This window comes from Furipterus horrens, unplaced genomic scaffold, assembly GCF_987537825.1.
Source record: "Furipterus horrens unplaced genomic scaffold, mFurHor1.1.pri manual_scaffold_8, whole genome shotgun sequence".
Taxonomy (NCBI): domain Eukaryota; kingdom Metazoa; phylum Chordata; class Mammalia; order Chiroptera; family Furipteridae; genus Furipterus; species Furipterus horrens.
The window spans coordinates 36,053,314-36,069,714 of record NW_028327178.1 but is presented as its reverse complement, the minus strand read 5'-3'; the positions used below and the strand labels follow the sequence as shown (position 1 = coordinate 36,069,714).

Below are 16,401 nucleotides of genomic sequence, written 5' to 3'. Positions count from 1 at the left end.
GTGTGACCACCAGTTCAATTCCTAGTCAGGGCACAGCCTGGGTTGCAGGCCAGGTCCCTAGTTGGGGGTGTGGCGGGCCAGGTCCCTAGTTGGGGGTGTGCTAGGGGCAACTGATGGATATTTCTTTCTTGCACATCGATGTTTCTTTCCCTCTCTTTCTCCCACCCTTCCCCCTTCTCTTAAAATAAATAAAATCTTTAAAAGAAAAAAACAAAGAAAAGATAAAAGAAACATGATAACAATTTCATTCCCTGAGATTGGTAATAAATTTTAATAGACTTCACACCACTCTAATACAAGAACATAGCAGCACCTCCACTAAACATTGTAATAACAAATTATACAATTACCTTTTAAATGCTGAAACTCAGTATCAGAAAACATTCATATAAATCAAGGTAAATTCACATAAATTAATATATCCTTATTAAGTAAAATGAACTACAGAGCAGATGTTTTTTAAGAGGTTGTACTTGCAACAATAAAATAATATTTTCTCAATTTTCGAGCTCTAGAGCAAATGTGTGGTTATTCACTGATTAGCTTGTCTTAAAAAAAAAAAAAATCCAAAAAATATAGAACCTCAAATAAACTGCCCAAAAGACATAAAAATAAATAAGCTTAAAAGGCTAAATTAAGCTATTTAATTTTTAAGTGTAAAAATAAAGAGTATTTTAAGCTGGTTTCAAACTTAACATTCCTTTTATATATACATATATAGTTGTTACTTCAAACTTACATTTTTATGCATCAGCTAACAACTTGAAAATTTTGTTTAATTTTCGAAAGCTGATGTAGCATTCTAGTCAAGAGTAACATGGTTTATTTACCTTGGTTTGGCTGCATATTCATATTTGGTCTGGGGCCATAGTTTCCTATGGGTTGCCCTTGACTCATTGTCATCTGATTCTGTACTGGCATGCTCTGTGATGATGGCACGGAATGGTTGTAACCTCCCATGGATCCATGGCTACTTGAAGGCATGTTCATGGAACTGTTTGTCATATTGAGCTGATTGGGTCCAGGTCCCTGCATAGGCATATGGTTAGGCCCTTTGAAGAAAAGTGATCAGAACCAAAATATGAAAGTTAAACATATGGTCTGTATAAAAGTACCTTAAAAGTTTTTAAATTTTTTTTACATTACCATCATCATCATAATAATACCAAATAATAACTTCAGTATTTAGTCAACAGCAAACAAAGAAAATGGTTTACATGAATGATAGTGGATACTATGAGGTAATTTATTATTCCCCTTTTACAGATTAAGAAATTAATGCTTCTGAAAAGCCAGGAACACTCTAAAAAACACAAATAATGTTTGAAGACTAGTTTTATAAGAGAGCAAAAAATAAAGCTGGTGTAATTAGAAGTGTGTAGTTTAAGCACATACACAAACTAACATATCAATGAACCCAAAGCAGAGTCTAAAAACAACCCCAGATGGATAAGTTATAAAACAATTACAGTGGTGACACCAAGCATCAGTTGGCAAAATAAATGGGGTCCTGACAACTGAATAGCAATCTAGAAAAAAACAAGTTGGACCCCTTCCACATTAGTTCCATGATGACTAAAAAATCAAATATTAAAAAAGAAGAGAGAAAAAGAAACCATAAAAGAAATTTCATTAAAAAAAATTTTTTTAAATAATACTGGAGTGGAAGGGCCTTCTTAAATATGTTAGAAAGATTGACAGACTATATTTAAAAATAAAAATAATAATTAAAAAAAGTTGAATAAGACCCAAATAAGACAAAAACAAAATTAAATAGTAAAAAAATTAAGTGGAAAAAAATATATTTACAAGTCATCACAGTCCAAAGTAGGTACTTAACATACAAGTAAAACACCACCAGCAGTAAAAGATGGGGCAAAGGACATGAATGACTAGTTCACACAAAAAACTACAAGAGGTCATAAACATTATTAGACTGCATGTTTTACTTACAATATAAAAAGACAAATTAAAACTCTGAAACCCATTTTTCATCTTTCATTGGCAAAGATCAAAAGATTTGATCCAACTATGCACCTTCATACATTGTTCCAGGAATGTATACGTCAAAATGCATGTAATTTTATCCCAGCAATTTCAGTTCTCAGAATTTATCTTATAAATATACAAGTTTTGTGTGTGCACATGTGTGTGTACATGTATAAAGTAGTGTGTGTTTACTTACTTTTATTTTACACATATTCGCAGCAGCATAATTTTTAATACCAAGACTAGAAATAACCTCTATTTCTATCAGAAAGGAACTGCTCAAATAAATCAGAGGCATCCATAAAAAAGAATGCAAGGCAATCACCAAAAAGAATGAGGCAACTATTTATACACTGAGTAGTCTCCAAAATATATCTTTATATACTCACAGTCTCTAAGATATACCTTTAAGAGGGAAAAAATGATATATTAATACTAATGTATGCTTTATGCTACTACTTTTTTAAAAAGAATAAGAAAAAATATATGCATATATTTTATATACAGAGAATCTCTTTTTTAAGTAATGTGTTTTAAAGATTTAACTTATTTAGCCCTGGCTGGTGTGGCTCAGTGGATTGAGCACTGGCCTCTGAACTGAAAGACTGCTGGTTCAATTTCTGATCACGGCATATGCCTGGGTTGCAGGCCAGGTCTGGGGGGCCAACTGGGGACCAGTGAGAGGCAGTCGACTGATGTTTCTCTCTCTCTCTTTCTCCCTTCCTTCCCCTCACTCTAAAATTTTTATTTATTTTTTAATCAAGATTTTATTTATTTTAGAGAAAAAGGGAAGGAAGGGAGAAAGAGAGAAAGACAAAAACATTGATGTGGAAGAGAAATATCGATCAGTTGCCTCTTGCAGGCCCTCAACCCAGGACCTGGTCCACAACCCAGGCACGTGTCCTGACGGGGAATGAAACCGGGAACTCTTCTGTTCATGAGATGATGCCAACCCACAGAGCCACACTAGTGAGGGCTACAGAGAATGTCTCTTGAAGGACAACTAGACACCAATGACTCTGGAACAAAGTGTCTGCAGAGGCAGAGACTATATACCTTCGGTACCTTTTGATTCTGGTGCCATAGGCATGTGCTATTTAGACTTCTTTTAAAAATCAATTAACTTTTTTTGAAAAGGACCCTCACACTGAGAGGTTATTTGACCAAGAACAACAGTATATAAATAGTTCTGCAACTTAGATTGTAAAATATTAAAAACAAAACTAAAAAAGTAAATAAAAAGCCTAGACATAAATTGGTGTGCATACAAGTTGGCTAAATGCTTGTGAAGAACTTAGTAAGTAAATAAAATATAAGTAAGTGGGCTTCTAACTTCTCCTACATCTAATCATAACTCTCTATAAATTCTTTTGGAAGCTTCACAGGATTCCAGACAACCTGGGTCATAACTAGTTGAAAATCTCTGGCTTATAAAAATTATAACTACTCCAGATGGCCTCACACAATACCAAAATGTCAGGTTAGAAATCATTATATTGCTGCTCAATGGTTCCTCGGCCTTAAGCTTGAGTTACATGAAGAAGTTAAGTCAAAATCCTAATTAAAGATACCACTGTAAAAATAAAACAAACAAACAAAAAAATCACAAAACTTCTAATTTGCTATCCTGTATTAGCACTACGTTTCCAGTCTTAAAAACACTGGGTCCTGATTTGGATTCAGCAAGAATATTCCTGCTGACTACATCCTGACAAACAATTATGTCTATTCCTAACTCCATATCACTGTGCGGAATGTGGGCCATTGTTTGTGGCAAGCTTTAGCAATAAACAGAAGACAGCCACCGAAACCCCATTGCCCAACTACCTGATCAGTCACACATCAATCTTCCATGAAGGAGACTACCTGTCTTCCTTAGCTCTGTGCTCTCTTTTACTTCATGGTCTACACCCACCATCCATGGGCACCAATGCTACCAACCAACACAATCAGCTAAAATGACATTCTACTAAGGATGCTAATTATTAATTTTAAAAGTAAGTTGTTATGTTATTTTAATTTACTTGCATTATTGCTATTTGTATACTTTTCATTAATGAAAATAACCTTTGTCATTAGAAAGTGAAAATATTCTTGTATTAAATGTAGAAAACACCCCAACAAAAATGACAGGTATGGGTTGTGGCTGTTACAGAAACAAAACAGTTTAGATTCTTTTCAGATTAAAAATTCAAACCAGCAAAAGGTAACTAAATAAGCCTCCAATAGCCTGAAACATATCCTATGTAGCTCTAAACTTAAAACATATAAACAGTAAAGGAAATGGCTCATTATATAAGAAAGCTGACATCTTTCACTTTTTAATGTTGCTTTAATATCAATTTCCATATTGATATTATGTTGTAAACACAAATCGATAATCAGCTTTAATAGTATCAATGAGAAAATATTGAAATACATTAGCACTTTAGAGATTGTTTTGTTTCTTTTCCCTATGTGTTTTTCCAGGATTACTGCTTCTGAGACCAATACATTTTTAATACAAAACACAGGGAAATGTTATAATACCTTTTTATAAAGAGATTTTAATTCTTAAGCCAAGGTACAATGCCTTTTTTTTTTTCCAAAAGCTTCCAAAACCAGCTGTATTGCATAGTTTCAGACAGACTAAATTTAGCTAGTTCTGTTCATCAGAGGAATGCTGTGTGTCAGCTACATAAAAGCCCAAGGGCAGCCTGATAAACACTGAATACAGGTCACGTAGCTCTGTAGCTAACAAACTCTAAGAGAGCTTGTACTCGGGGGCATTCAAAGCAGTTTTGTCATCAACAATCTAGTATCCCTTGAGCCCCCATGTCGTTTCAGTTGCTAAGCAACTCTGGTGTTAATGTCTTAGAGGAGAAAAACTTACCAGGCATCTGGCCGTTCATCTGGTTCTGCATGTGTGGTGCAGGAGGACCCCCACCTACCATTCCATCTGAAGGCATGCTGTGGGAGCGTGGAGGTGGGGGAGGGCCACTCTGATTCATCCCTCCAGGACCCATAGGCATATTCTGTGTGGGTGGCTGAAAGAAGACAGTTTAGTAAAATAACAGAAGCAGTTAGACAATATATTAAAGATGCATATGGTATAACAGTCATCTATATGATTAAATAGAAACAAAACCACAAATGCATCTCAATTTACTATAATGCATTTTAATCATGGACTTATTAACATCATATTTTACATGCCCCCAAAAGTTCACAATATCATTAGCATGAATATATCACCTGACCACCTTAGACAAAAACAACACAAGTATATTTTAATTTATAAAATCTCAATGATGAAAATAAAAACTTTAACATTCTATACAAAAAGAATTTATTTACGCATAAAGATTTCTAAATGTGTTATTTAAATTATGTTTTAAAAATTACGTGTCTTTTCATTATGATTATATTTGGGTGTATTTACTATTAATGATAGATTTTACCTGAAAAAATACTGTAAAAAAATTATTAAAGAACTAGAAGTCCCAAAATCTAATATACTTTATACTGTTAGAAGGTAGGGAAGGAGTAGTTTTGACAGGGGAATATTTAAAATCACCAAGACTCAGTTCAGCCCAGCATTTTTGTGCCGACTGCTCCTACAGATAGGAAACATTACTGATGGCCTCCAAGGGTACAGAGACAGCTGCCTCAAAAGGATGCCTTTGGCAAATTTCCTAATGAAAGTGTGAAGAAAAATCACTGACTAACCTTGAGAGTTCACAAAAGGGCGAGAGGAAAAACACAGATACGAGGTGGTCTGCAACACCTGGCTCCCTTCTTGGGGATATTTTGATGGAAAAAGCAAATGGTTAGTTTCTTTCCAAACCCCAATTTTTAAGCCTGCAGAAGGATAGTACAGTATTATTCTTTACAGACTTATTTCTGCCTTCTTTCTCTACTTCTTTATGCTCTAATCAAAATGTCTATTCCTGTAACATCAGTTATTCTATTTCTCCCACATCTTCAAGTGGCCAGTTAGTGACTTTGTCTGTACCATCCAGATAGTGTGAACACAATCCTCTCTAGCACGGTTAACAGATATACATTGTTCTTTAGCTCTTGCATGTAAACCCTCAAATATACAACCCCTTAATCACCTCTAACATTTACAAGAATTACCAAGTGCTACTCTAATGGCACTCATTTAAAATTCGTAATCTTTACATTTCTTCTTTCTAAATCCAAATATTAATTGCTCTTTATTATTAAATATATTTTTAATTCTCAGCTTAAATACTTTATTCAATTTGTAGTTTTTAACACTGAATGATCTTGTTCAGTTTTCAAAAAACTTACCAAACATTAATTCAGTGTCACATAGCTTAGTTTTAAATTATCCTTTTTTTAGAGAAATTTTTATTGTGGTTTTTAAATTACCATTTATCCCCCTTATAACTCCCTCCCCCCTGCAATCAGCACACAGCTGTCCATGTCCATGAGTCCTTTTTCCTTTTTGCTCGATCCCTCCACCCTCTAAGCCCCCTCCTAGAGCTGTCAGCCTGCTCTCCGTCTGAGTCTGTCTCTATTTTGCTTGTTAGTTCAGTTTGTTCATTAGATTCCACATATGAGTGAAATCATATGTATTTGTCTTTCTCTGACTGGCTTATTTCACTTTGCATAATGTTCTCCAGGTCCATCTATGCTGATACAAAGAGTAAAATTTTCTTCTTTTTTATGGCCAAGTAGTATTCCATTGTGTAAATATCCATTTTTATAGTCAATTAACATGTGACAGAGGAAGCAAGCACATACAATGGACTAAAGATAGTTCATTCAATAAATGGTGTTGGGAAACTTGAACAGATACATGCAAAAAAATTAGTCTAGACCACTTTCTCACACCACACACAAGAATAAATTCAAAATGGACTAAAGATTTAAATGTTAGACCCCAAACCATAAAATCCTAAAAAAAAAAACATAGGCAGTAAAATCTCGGACACTGCTCATAGCAATATTTTTTCTGATATATCTCCTCAGGCAAGGAAGAAAAAAGAAAAAATAAAGAACTGGGAATACATCTAAATAAAGTCTTTGCACAGCAAAGGAAACCATCAACAAAATAAAAGACAACCCACTGAATAGGAGAACACATTCTCCGATACATTTGATAAGGGGTTAATATCCAAAGTTTATAAATAACCTATAAAATTCAACACACACACACACAAAAATCCAATTAAATAACAGGCAAAGGACCTGAATAGACTCTTCTCCAGCTAGAACATACAGATGGCCAACAGACCTATGAAAAGATGCTCAATATCACTAATCATCAGAGAAATGCAAATTAAAACCACAATGAGATATCACCTCACACTAGTCAGAATGGCCATCATCAATAAATCAATAAACAAGTGTTGGAGAGGATGTGGAGAAATGGGAACCCTGGTGCATTGCTGGTGGGAATGCAGACTGGTGCTGCTACTGTGGAAAGCAGTATGGAGATAACTCAAAAAATAAAAAATTGAACCGCCTTATAACCCAGCAATTCCACTTCTGGGAATTTATCGGAAGAAACCCAAAACACTAATTCGAAAGAACATAAGCATCCCTATGTTGTTCATTGCTGTGCTATTCACAATCACCAAGATATGGCAATAGCCCAAGTAAATGAATGGATCCATTATCCTTTATCATCCTTCAAATGTGGCTGATCTTGACCCTGGTTTTAAAATAAATATCTTACCTCCTATATTGATGTCCAAACTTTCTATTGAAAAATAATGTTCTCACTCTCAATAGGTATCAGTTTTTCACTGCCCGTGATTCAGTTCATAAAAATCAGTATTCATGGTTACCACCATAATAAGAGTAGCCTTTAATGAACTAACACTCCTCCTAATAGACATTATCTAGACCAGCGGTTCTCAATATGTGGGTTGCGACCCCTTTGGGGGTCGAACGACCCTTTAGGGTGTCGAAAGACCCTTTCACAGGGGTCACCTAAGACCATCAGAAAACACATATATAATTACATATTGTTTTTGTGATTAATCACTATGCTTTAGTTATGGTTGGGGGTCACCACAACATGAGGAACTGTATTAAAGGGTCGCGGCATTAGGAAGGTTGAGAACCACTAATCTAGACAAATGTAAAAACTCCTTGAAAACATTGAAGAGCAATGCACACGGAGAAAAACAGGAAGGGTTAGAACTCTTGAAAGAAGGGAAGCACAGAAGATCAGCTCCTCGCCACCTTGGCTTTTTCCTTGACTTTCCTGTACATCAGGAAAATAGAGTCCAAGTAGAAAGTGGCAGTTCTACTGAGCTGTGTAGAAGACAGTCTGTTTGGGGCTACCAGAGAGCTGGAAACTAAACAACCACAAAAAGCGGGAAAATTTAAAGAAAAAAGCTGTTAGGAAGCTAAAGAGCTAAGCAGAGATTTTAGCTTCTGCCCAGTGCTAGGGAGATAAGAGTTTATAGAGTTTAGGTCCCACCAAAAGAGAAGGGCCTTCACAAACAACTCAAAGTCTCTACTGAAACTTCAAAAAAGTCTCGCCATTAATTAAGGCCAAAATTGAAATAGATCAACCCTAAAACATTGATAATCAACCCTCAAAAGGCCCAAGGTGATTAAGTACTTTGCCTACCAAAGTAAAACTTAACTCTCTGGAGAAATATAACAGCAAGTGGAGTCACAACAACTGTTCATTTATATCTGGCATTCAATTAAAAATTACAGGGCATTCTAAAAAACAAGAATAAATGGCCAACATTAATTAGGATGGCTACAAAAATAAATTTAAAAAAACTACAGGAAGTATCAAATATCAGCAAGAATGCAGAGAAAATGAAACTCTCATAAATGCTGTTAGGACTGTAAAAGCGTATGGCCACTATGGAAAACAATCTGACAGTTCCTTAAAAAGTTAAACAGAGTTATCATATAATCTAGAAATTCTATTCCTGGTATGGATCCAAGAGAATTGAAGACATACATTCACACAAAACCTGTACACAAATGTTCATAGCAGCATTATTCATAATAGACAAAGAGGAGGAAAAAACTCAAATGTCTATCAACTGATTGATGATGAATAACAAAATGTGGAATATATATTGCATATCCACACCATGGAGTATTAACCACAAAAATTGAATGAAGTACTGATATATATCACAGCACAGATAAGCCTTGAAAACACTATGCTAAGTGAAAAGTCAGACTCAAAAGACTACATTGTATAATTCCATTTATATGAAATGTCCAGAATAGGTAAATCCAGAGACAAAAAAAAAAAAGGTTGATGATTCATTGCTGGGGGACGAGCAGAGGGTAGAATTAGGATTGACAATTAACCCCAGTCTGGAGTAACAAAAATGTTTTGGAATTTTGGATAGTAATGATAGTTTCACGGAACTGTGAATATACCAAAAACTACAGAATTATACACTTAAAGAGGTTTAAAATGGTGAATTTCATGTTATGTGAATTTCATCTCAATATTTTAAAAAGAGTAAATGGACAACCAAGAGAAATAGAAAATAGAAAAACATGCATAGGAGTTATCTGAGAGACTTTAAAATAACTGTGATTGATATGTTCAAGACAGATGGAGAATTTCAGCAGTCATAGAATTCTTAAGAGTCAGATGAAAATTCCAGAACTGAAAAATATCATCACTGAAACTAAGAACTCAGCAGTTCAGTTAAAAAGAGAACAAGACAATTGGTGAACTGGAAAAAAAAAAAAGTACAGAAAATATGACAAGCCAAGAGAAAACAGACAGAAAAATACAAAAATAGAAGTGTAAAGACATGCACAACATGGTGAAAAGGTCTAACACACATCTAACTGGAGTTATAAAAGCAGAGAAGATAAAATTAAATATCCATATCTGAAGAATACTAGTAAAGAATCTGCCAAAGCTAACAAGACATGGGTCTCTAGCACACATATGAAGCTCTAGAAACCTCAGCATAATATGAAGAAAAAAACTGTATCTAGAAACTTAAGAGTCAGAGTCCTAAAAACCAAAGTCTAAGAGGAAATCTTAAAAGTAGCCAGGGAAAGTAACAGACATTACCTTCAGGGCAGCAGCAATAAGATTAACAATCAATTTATCAGAAACAATGGAAAAAGTTTACAATAACATAACATCTTTAAAAAGAATAAAACAACCTACCTCAAGTTCTACACTAAGAAAAAATATCCTCCAAATTTGAATATGAAATAATAATTTCAGAAAAACAAAAGCTGAGAGAACTCATTACAAGTAAAGGAAATTCATCAAGCAAAACAAAAATGACCCCCGATGGAAGTACAGAACTAGAGGAATTAATAGAAAGAAGTATGTAGATAAATGTAAATTAATATTGATATTTAAAATAGTAACAATGGCTTACATGATTTAAATATACATGTAACTATGTTTAACATAAATATATAACAAGACTAACAAAAAAGAACTGTAGGATAAAGTGAAGTTAAATTGTTACAAGCTTTTGCATTTTTCAGCAAGTGTTAAATTTAACGGCATCAATCACCACCTCCTCTGCGACCACTCTGGCATAAGCCACCATAACATCTCTCTTGTTGATTACTGCAACAGCCTCCTAACTGGACTACTTATTCAATCCATGCTCCTCTACAGTAAATCCTCCACCTAGTAATTACGATTACAATAAACTGGTTAAAATATATCAACTCAGCTCTGGCTGGTGTGGCTCAGTTGGTGGGAGCATCGTCCTGTATACCAGAAGGTTGGGGGTTCAATTCCAAGTCAGGGTGTATATGGGAGGGAACCAGTCAGGGTGTGTATGGGAGGGAACCAATCAATGTTTCTCTCTCTCCCCTCATTCCTCTCTCTCCCTCTCTTTCTCTCTCAAATCAATAAACATTTTAAAACTAAAAAGACTGTGGCCCTTCGTGTGTATATTATTTGGCTCTTCTGCTCAAAATCATCCAAGAGCTTCCGATTTCAGAGTAAAAACCAAAGTCCTTACAAGATTTTTTTTTAAAAGCTTACAAGATAGGACCTGTCCATACAGCTTCCTTGCCTTTATTTGTTCCAGTCAAAAAAACGTTCATGTTCCTTAATAAGCAGGCAGTTAGTTGGACTTCAGGACCTTCTACTTGTTTCCTCTGGCTCAAACTCTCCCTCAATTCTTTGCTCAAATGTTACCTTCTCAATGAGATCAGCCCTGACCACTCTATTTCATGTCACAAATTTCATCCCTGTCTCCAGCTTTCCCAATACACCTCTCCTTGCCCTATTTTTTTCCTTATCATCTTCTAACAAGCTATACATTGTAACTGAATTATTTATTATGCCTGCCTTGCTTGCTAGAATATAAAACCAAAGACAGAAGAAATACATGTTTTGTTTAATGATGTTTCAAAAAGCACCTAAACTATTGCCTGGCACACAGTAGATTCTCAATATTTAGTAATTAGATTAATGAACTCTCAATTTAAGCGATTTACTGTAAAACTAAATATAACTCTGACAATAAATTTATCTTCAATGTTTCTTTAAAACATAAAAATAACTGCAAGATATAATTTTAGTTTAATAATTGTTATCTGTATAACTATTAATATAGCTGTTATTAATGAAGTTCCCCACAAGGAGGCACTAAAATGACACAAGATGTAAGAAACTTAAAAATAAAATTATTCAAAATAGGAGATACATATACAATACTACCAAAAGCTGAAAAAGGTATGACTTCTATACACACAAACAAAAGTCTTGTTTAGCTCCAAAAGCCCCATCGATATCGTATTTGCCTTACTTCCTAGTCCTCAGTCAGTTTCCCCAAAATGAGTTCTATACATGTCTGAAATAGTTTAGGAAGATCTCCCTGATTCCTCACTTATTCCCACAAGAAATTTCAGGATGCCATCACAGATAGGTAGCTCTGAACTGATTCAGTCTTTCAACCTTATCAACTGGTTCCCTCAATTTAATATTCTCAACTGTCATATCTGTCACCCTCTCCCTAAACAGCTAATACAGAATTCAATCCTACTGTAACACCTGACAAGCTAAACTTTCATTAACTAATTTTTCCCACTTGTTTTCACAGCCTGATGATTCTCCAAATTTCCTAAGATATTAGGACCCAAAATGATTCACCTACTAACATTACTCTCCCCAGTTTTAGTAACAGGTTACCCATTCAATCCAATTTTTCTTTATGAGACAGCAAACATTTTCACCATAAGTCTGACATTAAATTACCCCAGTTCTGAAATACTATAATGATATTAATCACCAAAGAGTCACTCCAGATTCATAATCTTAAAGAACAAAAAGTAAATGCCTCCTGCCCTGGCCAGGTGACTCAGTTGGCTGGAGAGTCTTCCCATACACCAAATGGTTGCCAGTTCAATTTCCTTGATTCCTGGTCAGGGCATATACCTAGTTTGAGGATTCAATCCCTGGTCAGGGTGTGTATGGGAGGCTATCAATCGATGTTTCTCTCACATCATGCTTCTTTCCTTCCCTCTGTAGCCCCCTCCTCCCCCCCACACCCACTATCCTTACTTCCCTCCCTCCTTTCCTCTCTCAAATCAATAAATGTATCCTGTATCCTCTGGTGAAGATTAAAAAAATAAAAAGCCTTCTTCCCAGACCAGGAGAATTCTCTGGAATATACTTCCAAAAACAAAAAACTAATCCACTCTGAAACATTGGGGAGATAAACTCTAAGCCCATTAAAAAAAAGAAAGATACACTTGGTTTAATCTTGAATTTATTTTTTATATTATTTTTACATCTATACCAATCTGGCTAAATTACAAAAGAATGTATAATCTTTATAAAAACTGAAAATAATGAAAGTGGGAACCATAGCTAAAAGCTTTATATGCTTCAGAAAGATTTTAAAATACGTGTATATGTGTATTTATTTTTGAAATAGGGTCACACTATTCTGTGATTTCTTTTATTCTACTGTAGGCATTACTCTATCAGTATGTAATTCAACCTCATTCAAAAGTGTAGAATTCAATTGTAAAAGCTATACAATTTTACCCAACCTCAAAACTGACACTTGTTCCTAGTTTGTTTTTTTTCTAATATAATCAATGCTTAAATTAAAAGCCTTGTAAAAAACTTTTCTGTACTTAATTCTATGCAAATAAGAGTGAATTACATAATTTCCAACATTTGGGGTTCTTTTTTTTTTTTTTTTTTTTTTAGCTACACAGCAAAAATTCTGTTCCTTGTAGAGGTGAGCTAGATACATTATTTTCAATTAATGACAAAGGGAGAATCCTTAGGTTCCTTAGTACATTTAAAAAGTTACTTTCACTGATTTAATACAGTTCTGCAAAAAAAAAAATTAATGTACTAACATACGTATATACATACATACAAATGCACAAATGTTTTTATTCCTCACAGTAAGACGTATCCAATCTCTTTACATATCTGGACTCTAGATGGTCTTTTGAATTTTATATAACATATACTGTCCAGCAAACAGTTAACATGATTTTTTATAGATCTCTGAAAGGACAAGATAGGCAATAATAGGTAAAATGCTACATTGTACATTAATCCAGAGAAATGTGCTCCCATAAACCAATTCTCTACAAAATACAGGGTTACCTCCCTTGTGAAAGTTTCCCTAACAATCAGCCAAACTAATCACTTTTTCTACTCTTTCAGGTGTACTTACATATACAGTATTCTAAAATGGGATGTATTATACCATCTGTTGTAATTTCATTTATACAACTTATAGTCATATTAAAGATTTTATTTTACTTTTTTTGAGGAATTAAATCAGCATCTTTAGTTTTCTTTTTCTCAACAAAGCCTCCCACACCTCAAAAATCAAATAACTGATGCCTTAATTTATACTCCAGGATGGAGCAGAAGTAGGTTTACAGTTGTTCATAAGGAAAATAATACAATAATTAATAAATAATAATACAAGAATTATTATATGTGTTTTACATACCCACAACTGTAAACCTTTTGCCCACTCTTGTATTTATACTGATTTTTATTTGCATAAAAAAACAAGTGGGAGAAAGAGATGGTGGTACGCTTTTGTATAACCTTTTTCAGTTTTTGATGTTCTAACCATATCAAAATATTACCTATGCTAAAATTGAGGTAAAAGTCATAAATTAAAAATACTTATAAATGAAATATATTGTTTATATGCTTTAGCATGTGTTCCTTCACTTCACTGGGATCAAACCTGTAAAGAGTAAATTCTACAATTCTACAATTTCAAATTTTAGTCACTAAAGTACCTTAACAGTTGATCTGCCAGAATGGTCACTGAACCTGAAGACCAGACTATTATCATTTTTACTGAAGCTTGTATAATTAAAGGATAATCAAGTGCTGCCCAAGGTTTGCTCAGGACATCAAGTGTAGGTGGCATCACCAAAAAATGCAATTTAGAAAATGAAAAATATGTAAAGAATAAAACTTACTATTAATCAATTATTATTAATAGTACAGACTTTATTTCTTTGTGCAGAACATTTACTAAACAAAAATTATCTTTCATAAATTTAAAGTTTAAGAAAAATATCCAGTTAAATTAGCGATTTTTTAAAACCTATACTTATAATGAATTACCTAACTGAAAGCCAGATAAACGATTCCAATCAGCTTTCAGCTTTTCTTTTAAAGTTGAGACGACATGCTTACACACTCAATCTTAGTGAACGGCATCACTATCAGTCACGTCTCCAAATTTACCCTTCATATGTATTCAGTAATTAAATCCTGCTAGTCTTGCTTCAAATACTCCTGAATCTGACTTCTCTTTCCATTTATACTTTCCAGTTGTATACTACCTTCCTCTCATCACCATCAATATTTACTGAGTACCTCCTATATGCTGGATACCATAATTTATTTTATATAATCTTCATCACATTACAGAATTAGCATTATCTTCCTCATATTGTAAAAGTAGTTCATGGTACAAATGCAACATCAGATAAAGTTGACACTCGTCGTCAGCAGCCGTCCGTCTCGAGAGACGATGGTGTAGCTTCTTAAGAGTCTATCTGCACCGCCGAGAATGGCTGTGCAGTCCGACTAGGGAGTGACACGGTATCTGTCTCCTCCCGTGTTGAATCGACATCTTACGATGACGCTGAAGTGTCCTCTCCAGTGAAGCTGAAGCTACAGAGCCTGGGCAGGGTGATATGGAGGGTCTGCTGTTGCCCATGCAGCAGACCCCCCCTCTCTTCGCAGCTGAAGGGTCCAAGGGAAAGACGGAGTCAATACAGCTTGGCTTCAGGTGCGCCGCAGGAGTTGCCGGTGTTGACTACAACGTCAAACCGCCTTAGGGACTCCGGCTCCGGATTTTCTGTCGGGGTTTACTCCCTTAGCCTTTCCCCTGAAGAGGTGTGCCGCAAGGCAGCGGAGGTTTTTTGGAGTCAGAGTTTTCCTTCTACACTACAGATATAAGAATCATATTTTCCTGAAGTTCTGTATATCCTCAGAACATCACTGGAAATTCCATTTAAAAATAATGAAAATATAATGTCCTTAATTCCTAGCTGCATGGTAGATTCAACAAAGAAGCTTTTCAAATGTGTAGCCAAGGTAAAGAATCACTAGGCTATGTAACTATCAGGTTCTTTCCAGGTCTAAAATTTCTAATTCTGTATAAATATTTCCAAACTGTGTATCTTAAAATGAACTACCATAATAGCAAAACTATCTTCTCCTCAAATTCTTTCCAAAGAAAAAATAAGTTAACAAATAAAAACTTTTTGTGATTTAAACTCTTCTCATAATTCTTTCCTGAACCAATGATGCCTAAAACTTCATGTATGTAAAACTTATGAAGAACTTACAAAACTCAACACCAAAATAACAAACAATCCAATTAAAAAATGGGCAAAGGACCTAAACAGACACTTCTCCAACTAGGACACACAAATGGCCAACAGACATATGGAAAGATGTTCAACGTCACTAATCATAAGAGAAATGCAATTTATAACCACAATGAGGTATCACCCCACACCTGTCAGAATGGCCATCATCAATAAATCAACAAACAAGAAGTACTGGCAAAGATGTGGAGAAAGGGAACCCTAGTGCACTGTTGGAGGGAATATAAACTGTGGAAAGCAGTATGGAGTTACCCCAAAAAATTAAAAATGGAACTAACTCCCTCATGACCCAGAGATTCCACCTCTGGGAATATATCCAAATAAACCCAAAACACTAATTCAAAAGAACATATGAACCCCTATATTTATTGCAGCATTATTTACAATAGCCAAGATTTAGAAGCAGCCCAGGTGTCCATCAGTAGTTGAATGGATAAAAGAGCTGTGGTACACTTACACAATGGAATACTACTTGGCAGTAAAAAATAAGGAAATCTTACCTTTTCCAACACCATGAATAGACCTGGAGACTATTATGCTAAGTGAAATAAGCCAGTCAGAGAAAGACAAATACCATAT

General features: G+C 34.7%; 1 protein-coding gene across 2 annotated transcripts in view; it reads right to left on the bottom strand.

Annotated features, from left to right (window-relative positions):
* The window catches only part of SS18 (SS18 subunit of BAF chromatin remodeling complex), a 71,538-nt gene that overhangs the window by 31,985 nt on the left and 23,152 nt on the right, over positions 1-16,401 (bottom strand). For both annotated transcript variants that reach the window (XM_090285691.1, XM_090285692.1), the window contains exons 4-5: positions 4,862-5,015; positions 831-1,052 (exon numbers count right to left, since the gene is read on the bottom strand). In XM_090285691.1, coding sequence (XP_090141817.1) covers positions 831-1,052; positions 4,862-5,015 — 376 coding nt within the window. The remainder of the gene's footprint in view (positions 1-830; positions 1,053-4,861; positions 5,016-16,401) is intronic.